Raw genomic sequence first — 16,900 nt, 5'->3', positions numbered from 1 at the left:
GCATGCTCAGTACCCAGCTCTTGGTTCCAAACCCCAGCTTTTGCTCCAGGCCGTTTAGAAGTGGCAGTTGGGTTTTTTTGGTCTCTTTGTATCTTTTGTCCAGAATTTGCTCTATGCATACATGCAGTTATGTTTAGTCCCATATAGTTTCTTTGTATTTTGTTGCTCCAGGAGAGGTGTGTCTAGGTGCAAGCATTGAAGCACTTCAGTAAACCATTCCACGTCCCAGCCTGTCTTATCCTTGTCTCTGGTAAAAAGAGAACACTTAATACAATTACATAAAATTAAAACAAAAAATCTGGCAAAATCCAGACAGTCAAAAAAATGACTGGGAAAAACATTTGGGTTCGTTTCACAGTCAAAAAGCTAGTTATCCTAGTGTAGAAAGAGTTGAAAAAAATCAACAGAGTAAAAGAACAGAAGTTCATGGGAAAATAGGCAAATCATATGAACAGAGCTTTCACAGAAACAGACAAATAGACGGCTCTCAAATACAGACCTACTTGTCTACATGAAAATTGTAAGTTAAAATACACTAGGCTATGTTTTCATCTATCAAGTTGGCAGTGATCAAAAAGGTTTATGACTCAGGGTGTTGGCAGGGATCTGTGGAAAACCATTGTCTTATGTAAGTGGTGGGAGTGTAAGTCAGTTTAGCAGTACCTTTCTGTTTTAAACATGCACACACCCTTTGACCTAGTAATTCCCTTTTTAAGAATTTATACTATAAACATGTTTACTTACATGCAATGTGATGAGCTGTGAGGTTATTTATTACAACATTGTTTATAGTAACAAAAGATTGGAAAACTACCTAAATGTTCATCCATACAGGACTAATTCATTAAACCAATATTTATAATATTTTCAACTATAAAAGAATTTGGAAATTCTTTGTGTGTTAATATTGGAAGATATCCTATATATTAAAAAGGGAAAAACAAGGTGTAAAACAGAGCAAATAATTTGTTATCTTTTTTTGAAGGGTTTAAATAGTCTCTAGGTGTGTGAATATACCATACACACATATATTGTTGTTGATACTGGCAGAAAAAAAATTGATAAAACCAGTTGCTTTTGAGGAGGGAAGCTAGGTGCCTGGGATCAGGGCAAGGGGAGAGTTTTTGTTGTATCTAATGTAGAATTTTTGTTGTAGCTAATGTTTAACACTTTTTGATTTTTAACTCATGTAAGTCTATCATCTACCCACAAAGGAAGACAATCCGAAAAGAAGGACAGAGAGATGGAAGTAGGAAGAAAAATTTAAAAAGGCAGGAATTTGCTTTTAGGAACTTGTACTGGCAGGAGAGGGGAGATTTATTTATAAGATTTATGAGCATTTGTATATTTTACTTTGATTTAAGGAAAATGTCAATTATGAAGGCTGTTGTATTTGCCAAGATACAACAGGGTATTTACATCACTGGTTCTCAGTGCCTGACATTTTCCTAAGGATTTGCCAAGGGTGATGTGAAACTCTGTGTGCTAACTTCCTCACATAAGAAACCACATCCAAATGCAAGAGACTCAAGCTGACATTATTGTGGTTCTAATCTTGGGTATGCTGTGATATATTAAAAGAAATAAATCTTGGCAAACTGGGTACTTTCAACACGATTTAATAACAAATTTAGTTGGAACATCTTGCAGGTCATCAGGACAAACCAGTGTGACAACATCGTAGCTGAGAACAACTAATATATACTGTTATTATTCCTTTGTAAGTAAGATCCCTTGGAGGAGGAAATGGCAACCCACTCCAGTATTCTTTCCTGGAGAATCCCATGGACAGAAGAGCCTAGTGGGCTACAGTCCATAAGGTGGCAAAGAGTTGGACATGCCTGAAGCAACTTAACCCGCATATACCTTCATAAAATACATACATACTGGACATGGATAAAAATAAAAACCAGTGGAAAAACTGAAAATATCCGTAGTAGAGATTATACATACTTTTCTTAATTTCTCAGAATCCCTCTCAGGCTTTGATCATTTCTTTCTTCCCCCCTTCTTTCTAAAACAGCTTTATATTGAGGTATAACTGACATATGATAAACTGCACATACGTGTGTGCATGCTAAGTCGCTTCAGCTGTGTCCGACTCTTTGAGACCCTATTGGCTGTAGCCCGCTAGGCTCCTCTGTCCATGGGATTCTCCAGGCAAGGATACTGGAGTGGGTTGCCATGCCCTCCTCCAGGGGATCTTCCCGACCCAGGGATCGAACCCGAATTTCTTACGTCTCCTGTATTGGCAGGCGGGTTCTTTACCACTAGCGCCACCTGGGAAGCCCCAAACTGCATGTATTTCAAGTATAATCTTTGATGAGCTTTGACCTATGCATGCACCTGTGAAACCATCACCATCATGAGAGTGAATACACCCGTCACCCCCAGAGTGCCTCGTGTCTCTTGGCAATACCCCCCCACCTCCATCCCAAAATAACCAATGATGGCTTTCTGTCACTAGAAGTTAGTATGCATGAATTTTTCTGTCACTGTTGGATTAGATTTTTTTAATGTATCCCTGGGCTGTGACGCTGTCTGAACAAAGGTCCAGCCAACCTCCAAGGAATTCTGAAGCTAGGATGGTCCTTCAAAGTTGCTGTTTACTCACCATCTCCCCCACCCCAATCCTGCAATAAAGCTGTCATAGGGTGTGAGCTGCCCTGGGAAGAGGGCTTGACCTTGACTGAGCTGTAGCTGTCTGCTGGCAACACTGCATGAGCTGTGGGGCAGTCATGTCTGAAAGGGAATCTGTGCAGAGCATCACAGGGCCTCTGATATAATAACTGTGATATTTCTCCCATCCTGGGGACTTCTTTAAAAATATCACTACTAGAGAGACCAATTTCAAATTGTGCAAGGGGAAAGGGTGTGGAAATACTTTTATTTAGAGATTTTTCTCAGAATTTGAAAGGACAATCCTTAAATTCAAGTCTAGAGAACAATTTGTTGGTTCATCAATTCACACTTCCCAGTAGTGCAGGATTTCTCAACCTCAGCACTACTGACATTTTGGACCAGACGATTCTTACTGTGTGTGTGGGAGGGTGGGGGGTGGGGATGTGGGGGGATTGAGGAGGGGGCTGGGGGGGCGGGCTTCTCATACATTATAGGATGTTTAGTAACATCCCTGACTTTTACCCACTAGATGCCAGAGGCATGTTCCAACTCCAGTTGTGACAAAGATATGCCCAGTGAAAGAAAACAGATGCAAAGGACTCCATATCATGTGATTTCACTTATATGAAGTTGTCAGAGAAGGTAGAAAACAGAGCAGTGGTTTCTCCTGGAGGCTGGGAGTAGAAGTGGGAACTGTCTGAAAACTGGGGAACTTCCTGAGGTCATACGATCACTAGATGTCTCCTGAGGGGTTTGAGTCACCCCATTGCATGGATATACCACATTCTGTTTATCCATTTACTACTTGATGGGGATTTAGAATATTTGCAGTTGTTGACCATTGCAAACAATGCTGCCAGGAATATTTACATACATGTTTTAGTATGAGAAAGCTTTTATTTCTCATGGGTAGATACTTGGCAGTGAAATAATTGGGTCTAACAATCAGTATGTTCAACTCGTTGAGAAACTGATAAACTGTCCTCTAAAATGGCTGTTCAGGTAGGTACTATTATCACCACGGTCCCTGTTTTATTGATGGGGAAACTGAGGCATGGAGAGATTCAGAAGCTTGCATAAGGTCATAAAGCTTGTAAGTGGTGGAGGTGGGAATTAACCTGTGGAAATTGGAGCTACGATTTCTAAACCCTTCAGTGGTTGAGTGCCTTCCTTGGATCCAGAACCAGCTCCTTAGGACAAAATAACATTCTAGCTACTGACCTCTGTGAACTTAGCACTAAACTGTGGTGGCCGTGTCCTGGGTTGGAAATTATTCTCAAAGAGGGCACCTGATCACCTTTCCCTGACCAGATTTCAGTTTCAAAACTGCTAGACAACTTGTTATTCAGCTCTGTCCGTGGGAACTGTGCCTGAAAGAATGTCTGTGATGTCCTTTTCCTTCTTTACTTCCAAGGTCATTCCCAAGCACATTTCAGGCCACTCAAGTATTTTTATCTTTGTGTTCCTTCCATGAGAAAAATGAACAAACCTAGTGAGTATTTTGCAACTGGGATTTCTAAACTCTCCAGTGGTCAAGTCCCTTTCTTGGACCCAGAACCATCTCCTTAAAACATTCTAGCTTCTGATTCGACATGTGTGCCTGGTGGATTTTTTTTAATTTTTAATGCAGCCTATGGTAGCCAACAGTACATAAGTCGATGGTGGCATATGTTTGCCGACTGGCAGCCAGCCACTCAGGGCTTCCCTGACAGCTCAGTTGGTAAAGAATCTGCCTGCAATGCAGGAGACCCTGGTTCAGTTCCTGGGTCCGAAAGATCTGCTGGAGAATGGATAGGCTACCCATTCCAGTTTTCTTGGGCTTCCCTTGTGGCTCAGCTGGTAAAGAATCCGCCTGCAATGCGGAAGACCTGGCTTCGATGCCTGGTTTGGGAACATCCCCTGGAGAAGGGAAAGGCTACCCACTCCAGTATTCTGGCCTGGAGAATTCCATGGACTGTATGTCCATGAGGTCACAAAGAGTCGGATATGACTGAGCGACTTTCACTTTCACTGCCCAATTGCTCAAAAGACCCTTTGCATCTACCTGGTTATTCCTCCTGATTTTAAAGGCCAGCACAGTCTTCACTCCCTTCTGCTTCCAAGATTTAATACCGCTGTCAATTCTGTTCCTTTGCTAAGAATTGCAAAAGAGCACCACACGCTCTAAACAAACCAGTGAGATGTATTTTCAGGCTTTTAGGATAATGCACGCATGCTTGACAATATGCAATTTGGGGAACTGTTCTTAAAGAGACCTTTTTTTTTTTTTTCCCCTGAACCTAGAGGCTTGAGGGATCTTAGTTCCCCCAACCAGGGGCTGAAACCACACCCCCAATAGTGAAAGCTCAGAGTCCTACCTCCATAAACCGTGCCGTGAGGAACATCCTCATCTCTGTCCCCCTGGTTTTGCGCTACAGTTTCTCTTGGGAACGTCCTCAGGAGTGCGACTCTGAGCCAAAGCATATGTGAATCTTTTATTTTACCAAGTCCTGACAGATTGCTCTCCAGGATGATGGTACAGCTTCACACTCCAGCTGGCGGCACCAAGCTTTCCTTTCTTCACTTCCTCACCAACATTTGGTGATTTGGGTCCATGCTGATGAGTGCAGAATAGTATATTATTGTTGGACATTTCTGGTTATAAATGAGAGTGAGGACCTCTCCTGATATCCACTTGAGTTTCCTCTGCCTCTGAGTGTGTGTGTGTGTGTGTGTGTACCCTGGTTTTCCTCGTATAATCTAGCTAGTGGTCTGTTATATTGTGAACGTCTTCTCCTTGACCATCATCTGTGTCTTTCATTGAATGGAACTCCAACCAATTTTTGAGCTTTTGGCCCACCCGTTAGTCACAAAATTGTTCTGTGTTTTCTTCTATGATTTTGTAATTTTACCTTCCATATTTAGGTCTTTTATCCATTTGGATACCTTTGTATAAAATAAGAGGAAGGAAGCCAACTTTATTTTCTTCCAAACAGTGAGCCTCATCTGCAGGATCATTTAATGAATAATCTATCCTTTGCCCACTTATATGTGGTTCACATTTTATCATATCTTAAGTTCCGATGGATAAATGCGTGCAGTTTCATGCTCATCTTTCTGTTTTATTAGTCTAACTGTAACTTAGCATGTTTTCATATCTGGGAGAGGTTAGTATGCCTTATTGTCTAGTGCTCACTCAGTCATGTTTGACTCTTTGTGACCCCATGGACTGTAGCCCACCAAGCTCCTCTGTCCATGGGATTCTCCAGACAAGAATACTGGAGTGGGTTGCCATGCCCTCCTCCAGGGGATCTTTCTGACCCAGAGATTGAAACCATGTCTCTTACGTCTCCTGCTTTGGCAGGTGGATCCTTTACCACTAGTGCCACCATAGATGCTGTTGTTCTTCTATGTAAGTTTTTAAAGTAAGTTGTTGGGTTGATTAAAAATTAATATTTTATTTCTAAAAAGATTTAGTAAATTTGTGATAGGTAAGTTCCTTTCTATATAGTTCTTATTCACCTTATATTGTTACTGCTTGGCATAGTATCTCACATATACAGTAGCTCAGTAAATATTTGTAGAAGTGAACTATTGTTCAAGTGATTTAGGTCAGTCTCCTTTCTGGGAGATTGTTTCAGGGAATCGAGTGATGTGATAAATGGAGTCACATTTGAAGCCATCTTTTCTTTTGAATGAGAGGAGAGAGACGAGGAAAGCAAGTATCAGGGGGCTGACCCTTCTCTAACAGGAACTACTGTGACTTTGGTTTTATTTCTTATAAGATTGAAAATAACTTCTGTCTGGAGTTTTACAGATGGCTGCAATCAAGGATCACTAACTGGATTCCTAATGGATTTTCAAAGGAAAATATGAAGCTTAAACTGGGAGATGAAAGAGGGGAAAATGTCAGTTCTTTCTTATGATTGAATTAATGACTTCTTGCATATCGAATAGCAAATAACGCTGCAGAAAGGGTTTGTGCTGCAAAAGTGAGGAGGGTGCCACCTAGTGGCAGTAAGCCTATATAACACCAGTTGATTTTCAGTCCCGAATGATAACGTGAAACGCGTTACAGTGGCTAAGGTATGCAAGGCACTATTCTAAGAATTTTGCGCGTTACATCAGGAACCCCATGAGACAGAGATGTTTATTACCTCTAGTTTAAAGATGAGGAAATCGAGCCTCCCAGGAATTAAGCAACTTGCCCAAGGTCACAGAACTAGTACTGTGTTGAAATCTACAGAACTAGTACTGTGTTGAAATCTGGGTTGTGTATCTCTGGAATCATTAAGTTCAATCTTTCTTCTATTTTGCCCGAGAAGACAGAGTATGCAGTTGTAGTTGATTCCTACAGCAAGAGGGCATGGATGGTGTGCATCTCTTCCCCCCACTTTCGGTCCAGTGACATCTCCTTGTTAGTTCATATTTCATCATGAAATTCATGGGTGAATTTGCACAATGCAAATAAAAACAATTCTACACATAGGGATTTCTTTTCTTTGTCTCCTTTCTTCCCTCCCTCTTTCCCTTCCTCCTAATATCCCGTCCTTCCTTCCTCCCTTTCTTTTCCAGAGGACAACTTTACCAGTATACCCTGAGGGAGAATGTCTGAGAATTCAGAGATACAGTCCTAAGCTTTCTTTAGGAAAGCTGGAAAAGAGATTTGGAAAGTAATTAAAGGCTAGTTTTGAGAGAAAAAAATGGACAAAGGGATCTTAAGATTTTCCTTTTTGATTTTTTTATATGAGAACAGAAACAGGTAGTTTAGGGCTAATGAAGAACTCCTTAAAATAAAGAATAATGTGAAATTACCCAACTGCTTAATGAGAAAACAGAACAGTTGCAGGGTCTGTGTGGCTGAGCACTCATTACAAATGGCCAAAGAGACAGAGGAATCAGGAAAAATAAGCAGAACCATTTTTAGAGGGACTTGGCTAATTTCTGTCTTCCCAGATGGCTCAGTGGGTAAAGAATCTGCCTGCAAGGAGACACGGGTTTGATCCCTGGATATGGAAGATCCCCTGGAGCAGGGCATGGCAATCCACTTCAGTGTTCTTGCCTGTAGAATCCCATGGACAGAGGAGCCTGGTGAGCAACAGTCCACAGGGTCAAAAAGAATTGATCACGACTGGAGCACTGAGCATGCACGCAACGGAAGCGGAGTGCAGCAGGGCCTGCTCGATCATTGTTGACACTGGCAAAGTAGAACTGGAAGAGCCAGAATTCATAGGACAAACACACGAATGGCAATTTGAAGGCAATCAAAACACAGACTGAGAATGGCCATGGCATTTAGGGGAAATGACACAAGAGTTGCTACAGTTGCCTACGTTAGAACCCACACAATCGTTTGGGCTAAGGCTACTAGAAACATCTGAGTCATAGAGTGAAAGTGAAGTCGCTCAGTCGTGTGCGACTCTCAGCGACCCCATGGACTACAGCCTACTAGGCTCCTCCATCCATGGGATTTTCCAGGCAAGAGTACTGGAGTGGGTTGCCATTGCCTTCTCCAAGTCATAGAGTAACCCTATTCAAGTACTTCAATAGACAGTACTGGCAAAATGTTGGTAGCACTTGAGGCTGTGATACACAGAGGATCTTTGTACTGTTTCTCCTCTTTTCTGTATGTTGGAAATTTTCCATAATTGAAGTTTAACAAGAGAACCAAGCCTTTAGGCCCTGTAGGTGATTATATTCTGTAGACTGAAAAAAAGTAAAGCAGCAAGATCTGTCAGAAAAGGTGGGCCTGAGAGGCAGTGTGCAGGGCTTTGGATGCCAGTCTGAAGACCTATAGTAACAGGAGGCTTTTCAGCAGGTGCCTGTGAAGTTCAAGTGTGTGTATATCTGCTTGTAAAGGAAGGGAACAGGAGAGAATATCATGACTGCAATTGAAATCTGAATATAGCCTTGGTCATTTGGGTGGTGCTAGGGTGACCAACTGCCCTGGTTTGCCTAGATTCGAAGGTTTTTCTGAGATATGGGAAGTTCAGCTTTGAAACCTGCCTGGTTGGTCACTTTAGTGATGGTAGCAGATGAAGAGCACAAATGGTGACGAGCTCTGTGTTTAAAGGGCGCTTGTTGGATAAGGAAACCAGAGAAAAACCAGGCAGCTGAACAGATCTAAAGTCAAGGATGGGGAATTTTAAAAGAGGGGGTGGTCACAAAGCCCTGTGCCACGGGGGACCCCAGAGGAAGGAGACTCAGGCCGTAGGGTTTGACTTTGTGGAATGACCTCTTCAGGTCAGGAGTTGCCACACACTTTCTTCAGCTACTACTTAGCCTTAGAAATAAAACAAAACAAAAATTTCAGCCATCAGGTACAATGAATACAATCAGTGCCAAAACATTAAACTGTATTAGTAGTTTTCAATATTTCAGTTCAGTTCAGTTCAGTTCAGTCGCTCAGTCGTGTCCGACTCTTTGCGACCCCATGAATTGCAGCATGCCAGGCCTCTCTGTCCATCACCAACTCCCAGAGTCTACCCAGACCCATGTCCATCGAGTCGGTGATGCCATCCAACCATCTCATCCTCTGTCGTCCCCTTTTCCTCCCGCCCCCAATCCTACCCAGCATTAGGGTCTTTTCCAATGAGTCAACTCTTCGCATGAGGTGGCCAAAGTATTGGAGTTTCAGCTTCAACATCTGACCTTCCAATGAACACCCAGGATTGATCTCTTTTAGGATGGATTGATTGGATCTCCTTGCAGTCCAAGGGACTCTCAAGAGTCTTCTCCAACACCACAGTTCAAAAGCATCAATTCTGTGGCGCTCAGCTTTCTTCACCGTCCAACTCTCACATCCATACATGACCACTGGAAAAACCATAGCCTTGGCTAGACGGACTTTTGTTGGCAAAGTAATGTCTCTGCTTTTAAATATGCTATCTAGGTTGGCCATAACCTTCCTTCCAAGGAGTAAGCGTCTTTTAATTTCATGGCTGCAATCACCATCAGCAGTGATTTTGGAGCCCAAAAAAATAAAGTCTGACACTGTTTCCACTGTTTCCCCATCTATTTCCCATGAAGTGATGTTAAGATACAGATACAGAAATTAGTTAAATAATTCATGATAAGGTAAACTGCAGAGGCAAAGCTGTTTTAGTTATTAACAATTTGATTAGTTCACCTAAAGGTTAAAACCATAGCTTGCAGTATTTGGAGATATTCAATTTTTGTTCATTAACCTAAATCTCACATAAAGCTGAACAAATCTTAGTCAAAAATAAACATTATAAAACATAAAGGCAAAAAAAAAAAAAAACCCACAAAAAACATAAAGGCACGGGTAACTGAACACACTCCAGAGCAAATCATTTTAGCCTCCTTGCTCATCTTCCTCACCATAATTAACTGATGGATGGCGTACGCTTAGCCTTCATTCTGCTGTGATGTGATGGAGGTCCTGGCCCAAGGTTTTAGGTAAGAGATAGATGAGTTAGTCTTTCAACATGACTGAAGCTGGTTTTCCTTTGTCAGCAGGCTGCCTCAGGCAGTGTGGAGAGTAGATCTAACTGTCTGTTTGCAGCTTGAGCTTGGAGCTTCATCCACCAAGCTGTCTGGGTACTGATTCCCTGGAGCATTGTTCCATCATCTGCTCAACCAGAGACCCACTGGATCACATGGCCTTTCCTTTCTTGTACCTCAAATCTCTCTGTGGCCAGAGCTTACCTGTGACTTTATCTCCTTTCTGTTGCTGTCTCCACAGCCTCCACGAGCACAGAGGACTTCACCCAGTCCTACTTCCTGATGCTGCTGCCTATAAGAACCATCTCAGGTAGGGTGAGGGCTTCCATGGTGGCTCAGATGGTAAAGAATCTGTCTGCAATGCAGGAGAACCAAGTTCGATTCTTGGGTCAAGAAGATCCCCTGGAGAAGGGAATGGCAACCCACTCCAGTATTCTTGCCTGGAGAATTCCACAGACAGAGGAGCCTGGCGGACGGTAGTCCATAGGGTCGCAAAGAATAGGACACGACATGGCATCTGGTCCCATCACTTCATGGGAAATAGATGGGGAAACAGTGGAAACAGTGTCAGACTTTATTTTTTTGGGCTCCAAAATCACTGCTGATGGTGATTGCAGCCATGAAATTAAAAGACGCTTACTCCTTGGAAGGAAGGTTATGGCCAACCTAGATAGCATATTTAAAAGCAGAGACATTACTTTGCCAACAAAAGTCCGTCTAGCCAAGGCTATGGTTTTTCCAGTGGTCATGTATGGATGTGAGAGTTGGACGGTGAAGAAAGCTGAGCGCCACAGAATTGATGCTTTTGAACTGTGGTGTTGGAGAAGACTCTTGAGAGTCCCTTGGACTGCAAGGAGATCCAATCAATCCATCCTAAAAGAGATCAATCCTGGGTGTTCATTGGAAGGTCAGATGTTGAAGCTGAAACTCCAATACTTTGGCCACCTCATGCGAAGAGTTGACTCATTGGAAAAGACCCTAATGCTGGGTAGGATTGGGGGCGGGAGGAGAAGGGGACGACAGAGGATGAGATGGTTGGATGGCATCACCGACTCGATGGACATGGGTCTGGGTAGACTCCGGGAGTTGGTGATGGACAGAGAGGCCTGGCATGCTGCAATTCATGGGGTCGCAAAGAGTCGGACACGACTGAGCGACTGAACTGAACTGAGTGACTAACACAGGTGGGGTGGGGAGCCTGGGATAGGTCCCCTGCTAGGGCAGGTGATCAGAGGTGGCAGGCAGGGAGTGAGCAGGTGAGGGTAGGAGTTAAGCCACGGTTCCTTCTGTCTCCAACCTCAACAAAGGATCCAGAGTCCAGCTTCCTCGCCCACACCCCCACACCAATCTCCTGACAGATACTATGTTCTCCCTTGGGAAGCCAAATCATGGCTAGGAGGAAGTGCTGGAGGGTGGCTGCAGGCCCCTGTACAGATGAGCCCTCCACATGGCTTGTCTGAGTTTTACAAGGCATCTTTCCAGGCCTTTGAATCCATAGGCAAGCACATGTTTCTCACTGTGTTGATGAGTAGAATGTGAATTGAGGGCCCGTTCCTCTAAGTGAGACGAGATTAGAAGCCAAACCAGATCTGGTGAGGTCTCCTGTCTTTCCTGAGAGTCGAATTGCCATCCTCTCTCTGTGAAGTGTTTCTGTCACTTAGGGTCCCAGGTGCACTCCGGGCTACCAACCATGATATATTGTAGCATCTGGTTTGAATAAACCAGGGATTTATTTGCAGTCTCTGAGGGCTCTGGGGGAGAGAAATGCAAACAGCAGCTTTCCCTAGGGAGGGCCGCAGGTAACAGGACCCCTGTGTTTTACATCCTTAGGCGCTGATGGGGATCTCCAAGGATGCTCAGCGGGACATTTCATCTCTCTGCCCTGATCTTTCCTAACTGGCCAGTAAGACTGAGAGATAAGCGTTCTATTCTGAGTTCCTCTCTCTCCAGCCCAGAAGGATATAATCAGGAAGATCAGGACTTGTAATATTTTGTAGAGAAGGGGTTTTAATTATGAACCTTTGCAGTTTGAGGCACAGCGCTGACCCCGCAGTACACAGACCTCCCCTGAAGTGTTTTCGAGTTGTTTAACGAGTTGTTCTTTCCCAGGCTCTGAACTCAGGGAGGTGAAAGTTTTGTTGCCTTAACCTTTTGAGTTCTCAGCATCCAGTTCAGGGAGTAGCCCATACACAGTACACTTTTGTTGAATGAATAAATGCATTTACCTTCATATGGAAGTTTCTGGTTTATTATGCACACATGTATTATTTCCTCTGAACCTCCAAACAACTCCTTGAAGTGAATATTCCCATCATCTCTGTTTCCTGGGCAGGGAAAGTGAGGCTGAGAAAAGTTTAGTGACTTTCCAAAGATCACCCGAGTGGAGACTCAAGTCTAGATCTTTGACACCAAGGATCTTCCAGGTCCTTCTCCGGTGCCACACAGACGCTAGGCCTCTCCTGCCACAGTATAATAAACCAGCCAGTTACCTACCATCTGAAAGAATGCAGAGATGTAAATGCTGCCCCTGGATCAGATCCATGAAGAGAAAGGCAGCCAAGTGTCCGATCTGACAGCGGGAGTTTGTAGGAGTGTGATCATTTCAGAGTCGGAGACATAGCCTCCACAACATTCCCAGGGACTCTGTAGGAACCTGTCTGCCAGCCTTTACTCCTTGTTATCGATTGAATAGCTTCAGGGAGGTCCCTCTCAGAGCTTTAGATAAAAACTCACTTGGGGCCTGTATGTCTGTCCTTAACAGCATCCTGGTGATGGGGGAAGTGGTGGGGGAGGCGGGACCAGTGCGTTAGATGAGTCTTTGTTTTTCACAAACGATTAAAGGGTTGTGTTTTAGGGATTGCAAAGTGGTGGATGAAAGCTGGAGAAATTGGAAGTGGCAAAAATATTCGGAAAGTTGCCGTGTTCGAGCCATGGCAAAAGTTGTCATGACGAGTGTCTCTGGTTTACAGTGAAGATAAGTGGAGTTTGGTGGTGGGTTTCGCTGCCCCCTTGGGTTGGAGAAAGTGCTAAGTGCATGGCTGGCAAACTGGGATTTGGGAGGTCAAATCCAACCCACCACCTGTTTTTGTAGAGCTCATGAGCCAAGAATGCTTTTTGCATGTTTAAATGGTTGAAAAACATCAAGAGACTATTTCCTGACATGTGAAAAATTATGTGAAATTCATATCTCAGTGCCAGTATGTCAAATGTTGCTGGAGGACAGCCATGCATGTTGCCTCTGGTGGGTTTTGTGCTGCAGGAGAACCTGGAGGGCTTGTGACAGGGCCCACAGAGTTTCAGATAGTTACTGTGTGGCTCCACCGAGGGTTTGCTGACCCCTGCCCCAGTGCCCTGCTTTGTTCCCAACAGAGGCCTGAATCACTGCCAAGGGGCTAGTCTGTAGTCTTTCTGGTGTTGTCAAGAGTGGGTGCAGGAGCTGGACACTTCAGGGTACCCCCTCTTCCTCCCTCCCCACTGGGGCGGGTGAGCTGCTACAGATTAAGCTGTGTTCTGCCGGAGTCCCTGGTTCAGGACTGGTCCTCTGTGTGCATCCGGCTCAGTCTGAGCTGTGGCCTTTTCACGTCTGGCCCTCTCTGAGTGTCCTCATCCTCCAACACCCTGCCTCTCAGCCTCCCATCCCTCACCTTTAGACAACGAACAGCCAATGGTCCCTGAGAGCTTACTCTGGGCCGGTGTTTTCTCTCACTCATTTCTGAGGCTGAGACAGAAAATCCTAGGCGGTAGATATTCTTATTGTTATTCCCATTTTACAGATATAGAAACTGAGGTTCAGAGACACGCAGTAACACGCCTGAGTCACACACCTGTAAGTAGCCGAGCCAGGACCCCAAGCTTAAGTCATGTTGACTGGGGACCACAGGGTAGGAGAGAGGAAGGTGGGACTTGGGAGAGGGGTGCAGCTGCTGAGGTGAGATTTTTCCGTGAATGTTCCACCTTGGGATTCTTTTTTAAAAATGTTTTATTTTATGGCTGTTTCCTTTTTTAAAAAGTATTTTATTTTGGTTATTTTTTAAAACTCTGTTTTCTATTGGAGTATCGCTGATTTACGATGTTGTGTCAGTTTCAAGTGTACAGCAAAGTGGTTCTGTTACACACATACATGTAGCTGTTCTTTTTCAAATTTGTTTCCCATTTAGGTTGCTACATAGTACTGAGCCGAGTTCCCAGTGCTATACAGTAGGTCACTGGGGGGGTCCGTTTTAAATGGAGCGGTGTGTACTGTCAGTCCCTAACCATTCCTCCCCCCACACCCAGTCATAGTAGCTTCTCTTAAGCCTATGAGTCTGTTTCCTTCCTTGGAATCGCTGTGACTGCTTCTGCCACACCCGCACCAAATCCAACCCAGGGGATTACTGGTTCTGTTTCGCTTTGGAGTAACTTCAAAACCACTTTTCTCTTATTTTCTCCTGACGCAACTGAGCGAGGGTAGAACATTTAGACCCTTTACTAAAAGCAAGGAGGAAAACCAAATGAGAAACAAACCAAAAACTTAAAAACAACCCGTTTCCCCTCAGTGAGGCTGGTTGACAGGCTAGCTCTGCAGACAGAGCACCCCTACCATCCCACACCGCACCATGGGAAGGGTCTCACCCAGGAAGTTCCTCTAGAAAGCTCTTGAAGACGTTTTGCTCCCTGGTTTGTGGGAACACTTTCTGGAGGCCCGGGCAGGAGTTGTCAGTAGAGGGCTTCTCCCAAGGAGTCTGGCCAAGTTTGCCTTCCGAACTCAGCACCTTCACACCTTCCCTCCCCAAGTGCTTGCGGCTCTGTTCTCTACCCTCACCTCGGCAGTGCTGTTTTCTTCCCTGAGTCTGCCCTGCCTGGGCCATCTGGGTCACGTCCCTGGCTCCAGAATGCGTCCATCTTCCCTCTTAGAAACTTCTAATTGCCAGTAACCTGTGACCTTCCTGAAGAGCACGCTTGAAATGGCCGTTTCCCCCACAACCATCATGTCACCTGTAAAAGGCAGTGCCTCTCGGTCCAGAGAAGGGGTCCAGAGAGCCCCCCAGCTTTTACATACTGAGGACCGGCTCCCCACTTTGTTTATCCTACCTCTTCCCACAAACCCACCTTTCTGAGTATGTAAGAAATTTCCGTTCTCCATCTTCCTGTAAGGAGTATGCTTCTCTCCACGGGGACTTTGGGTGGAGGGCCCCCTTCTCTGGCAGTGTCTCTTCCTGACCTTCCCTGATGGCTTCTGATTTCTGCCCTTGGTTTCAGCTCCACCTCGCTCATCTCAAGACTTGTTACCTTATGCTTTCTGGTCTCTTGTTCAGTAGAGACTGCTCCACATGGCGGATAATGTGGGCGGTGACTTTGTGGGTAAAGAAACCCTTCCTGCCATAACTTTCAACTGTTCCCAGGGGACAGGGGTGTTGCACAGAGTTTGCAAAGTGGATCCCATCTAGTTTCTGTCCAAAGCCAGCAAATTCGAAGACAGGGTAGTTTGGCCCATTGTGGAACTTTAGGTGCATTCTACAGAAAGCAGGAAAAAAAAGGGGAGGGAGGGAGGCGTGGTGAGGAGAGAACCTGATCTGGTTAAAGTAGGGCAACATACAGTATTGATAAGGATGTCATCATCCTTAAAGCTCTTGTTAGCTCTCTGCCTCCTTTGGCTTTTGCAAATGAGATACTATTTCTTCATAAATAAGCACAGAGAGGGATTATACAGTTTATTTTCTTGGCAGTGTTCATATTAATGACATGATGACTTTGAATCCATTTTCTGTTTTTCAGTAGATATGAGTGCTTGTATTATTTGGAAAAAATGTATATTTCTCTTTTCTTTAGGCATTGAAATGAAACCTCAAAATCTATTTTTTTTTTTTTACGATAACTGTCATGCCAACCTTAAACAGTTTTAAATAAATTTCACTGAGGAAAGCTATCAAAAGAGTGTGTTTTCTATAAACATTTTCCTTTCCAGTTGAGTAAGTACCAAGCTACTTGAACTATAAAGGGATGAATGTGAGTGAATGTGTGTGTGTGTGTGATTTTTTTTGTCACTTAGGAGGTAAGGGTCTCTCTGAAAAAAGTGCTCAAAGGTCCAGGAACTCAGAATTTAGCATTTGCCGATGACCTCACATTTTCACTTAGCCTCTTAAGATTGATATGATCAGTAGCATTTTTTCCCCAGTTACCTTAGTAATTCTAATTTTAAAAATACCCAATATAAGAAAACCCAATCTCCTAACTTCTGGTTCCAAGATATCTGGGAGGAGGGCTGTCTTATTCTGTGATCAGCCTTCTGAGGCTCTGCTGAGGGTCTCATTCTGGAGAGTGACAGTGAGCAGTAAGTAGTGTTTCCGTATCCAGCAGCCTCTGCTAGATACCCTGCCCCACCCTGCTAGTTCTGCCAGGTGACCCAGAACTGGTAAAGCCAGAGGCATCCGTGCTGCCTGTATTGTCACAGACCCAGGAGGGAAGCAAAAGAGATGACCCTCCAGTCTGGCCTCTCTCTATTTTCTACTTCCTGCTCACATCACTCTTTTTACCGTGTTCTTCTTTTCCTTTCTTCTCGCGTTGTCCCTCATCATTTAGAAACGTAGAGCATCCAGTTGACCAGCCACCACTGCCCATCTGCTTCCCTCTGCTTCATCTTTACCTCCACCAGCCTCCTGTAAAGACTGGGCTTTACAAAATGCCTCACTGTTTTCATCGTCGCATCGTCTCTGGAAACTCCTGTGATCTGAGTGCCAGCCGATCCTTAACCTTTTGTTGTTGTTTAGTTGTTCAGCTGTGTCTGACTCTTCTGCGACCCCATGGGCTATAGCCCACCAGACTCCTCTGTCCATGGGATTTTCCCAGGCAAGAA

General features: G+C 44.3%; 1 protein-coding gene across 18 annotated transcripts in view; it reads left to right on the top strand.

Annotated features, from left to right (window-relative positions):
* The window catches only part of LOC145523707 (uncharacterized), a 67,633-nt gene that overhangs the window by 30,040 nt on the left and 20,693 nt on the right, over positions 1–16,900 (top strand). For 7 of the 18 annotated variants that reach the window (XR_014066858.1, XR_014066856.1, XM_081534456.1 and 4 more), the window contains one exon: positions 10,310–10,378. The exons of 4 other annotated variants lie outside the window; for them this stretch is intronic. Coding sequence is in view for 4 of the 14 variants with exons in the window: in XM_081534452.1 (XP_081390578.1) it covers positions 10,351–10,378; positions 13,842–13,894 (81 nt within the window). In the remaining 10 variants the exon portion in view is untranslated. Of the gene's footprint in view, positions 1–436; positions 521–10,309; positions 10,379–10,810; positions 11,057–11,898; positions 12,299–13,841; positions 13,895–16,900 lie in introns of those variants that run through there. 7 more of the 18 variants (XR_014066855.1, XM_081534454.1, XM_081534453.1 and 4 more) reach the window with 5 other exon arrangements.

The sequence above is a fragment of the Giraffa tippelskirchi genome, chromosome 10, assembly GCF_054371585.1.
Source record: "Giraffa tippelskirchi isolate mGirTip1 chromosome 10, T2T-mGirTip1v1.2.pri, whole genome shotgun sequence".
NCBI classification, from domain to species: Eukaryota; Metazoa; Chordata; class Mammalia; order Artiodactyla; family Giraffidae; genus Giraffa; species Giraffa tippelskirchi.
The sequence above is the reverse complement of the archived record's forward strand: the minus strand, read 5'-3'. Positions and strand labels throughout refer to the sequence as shown.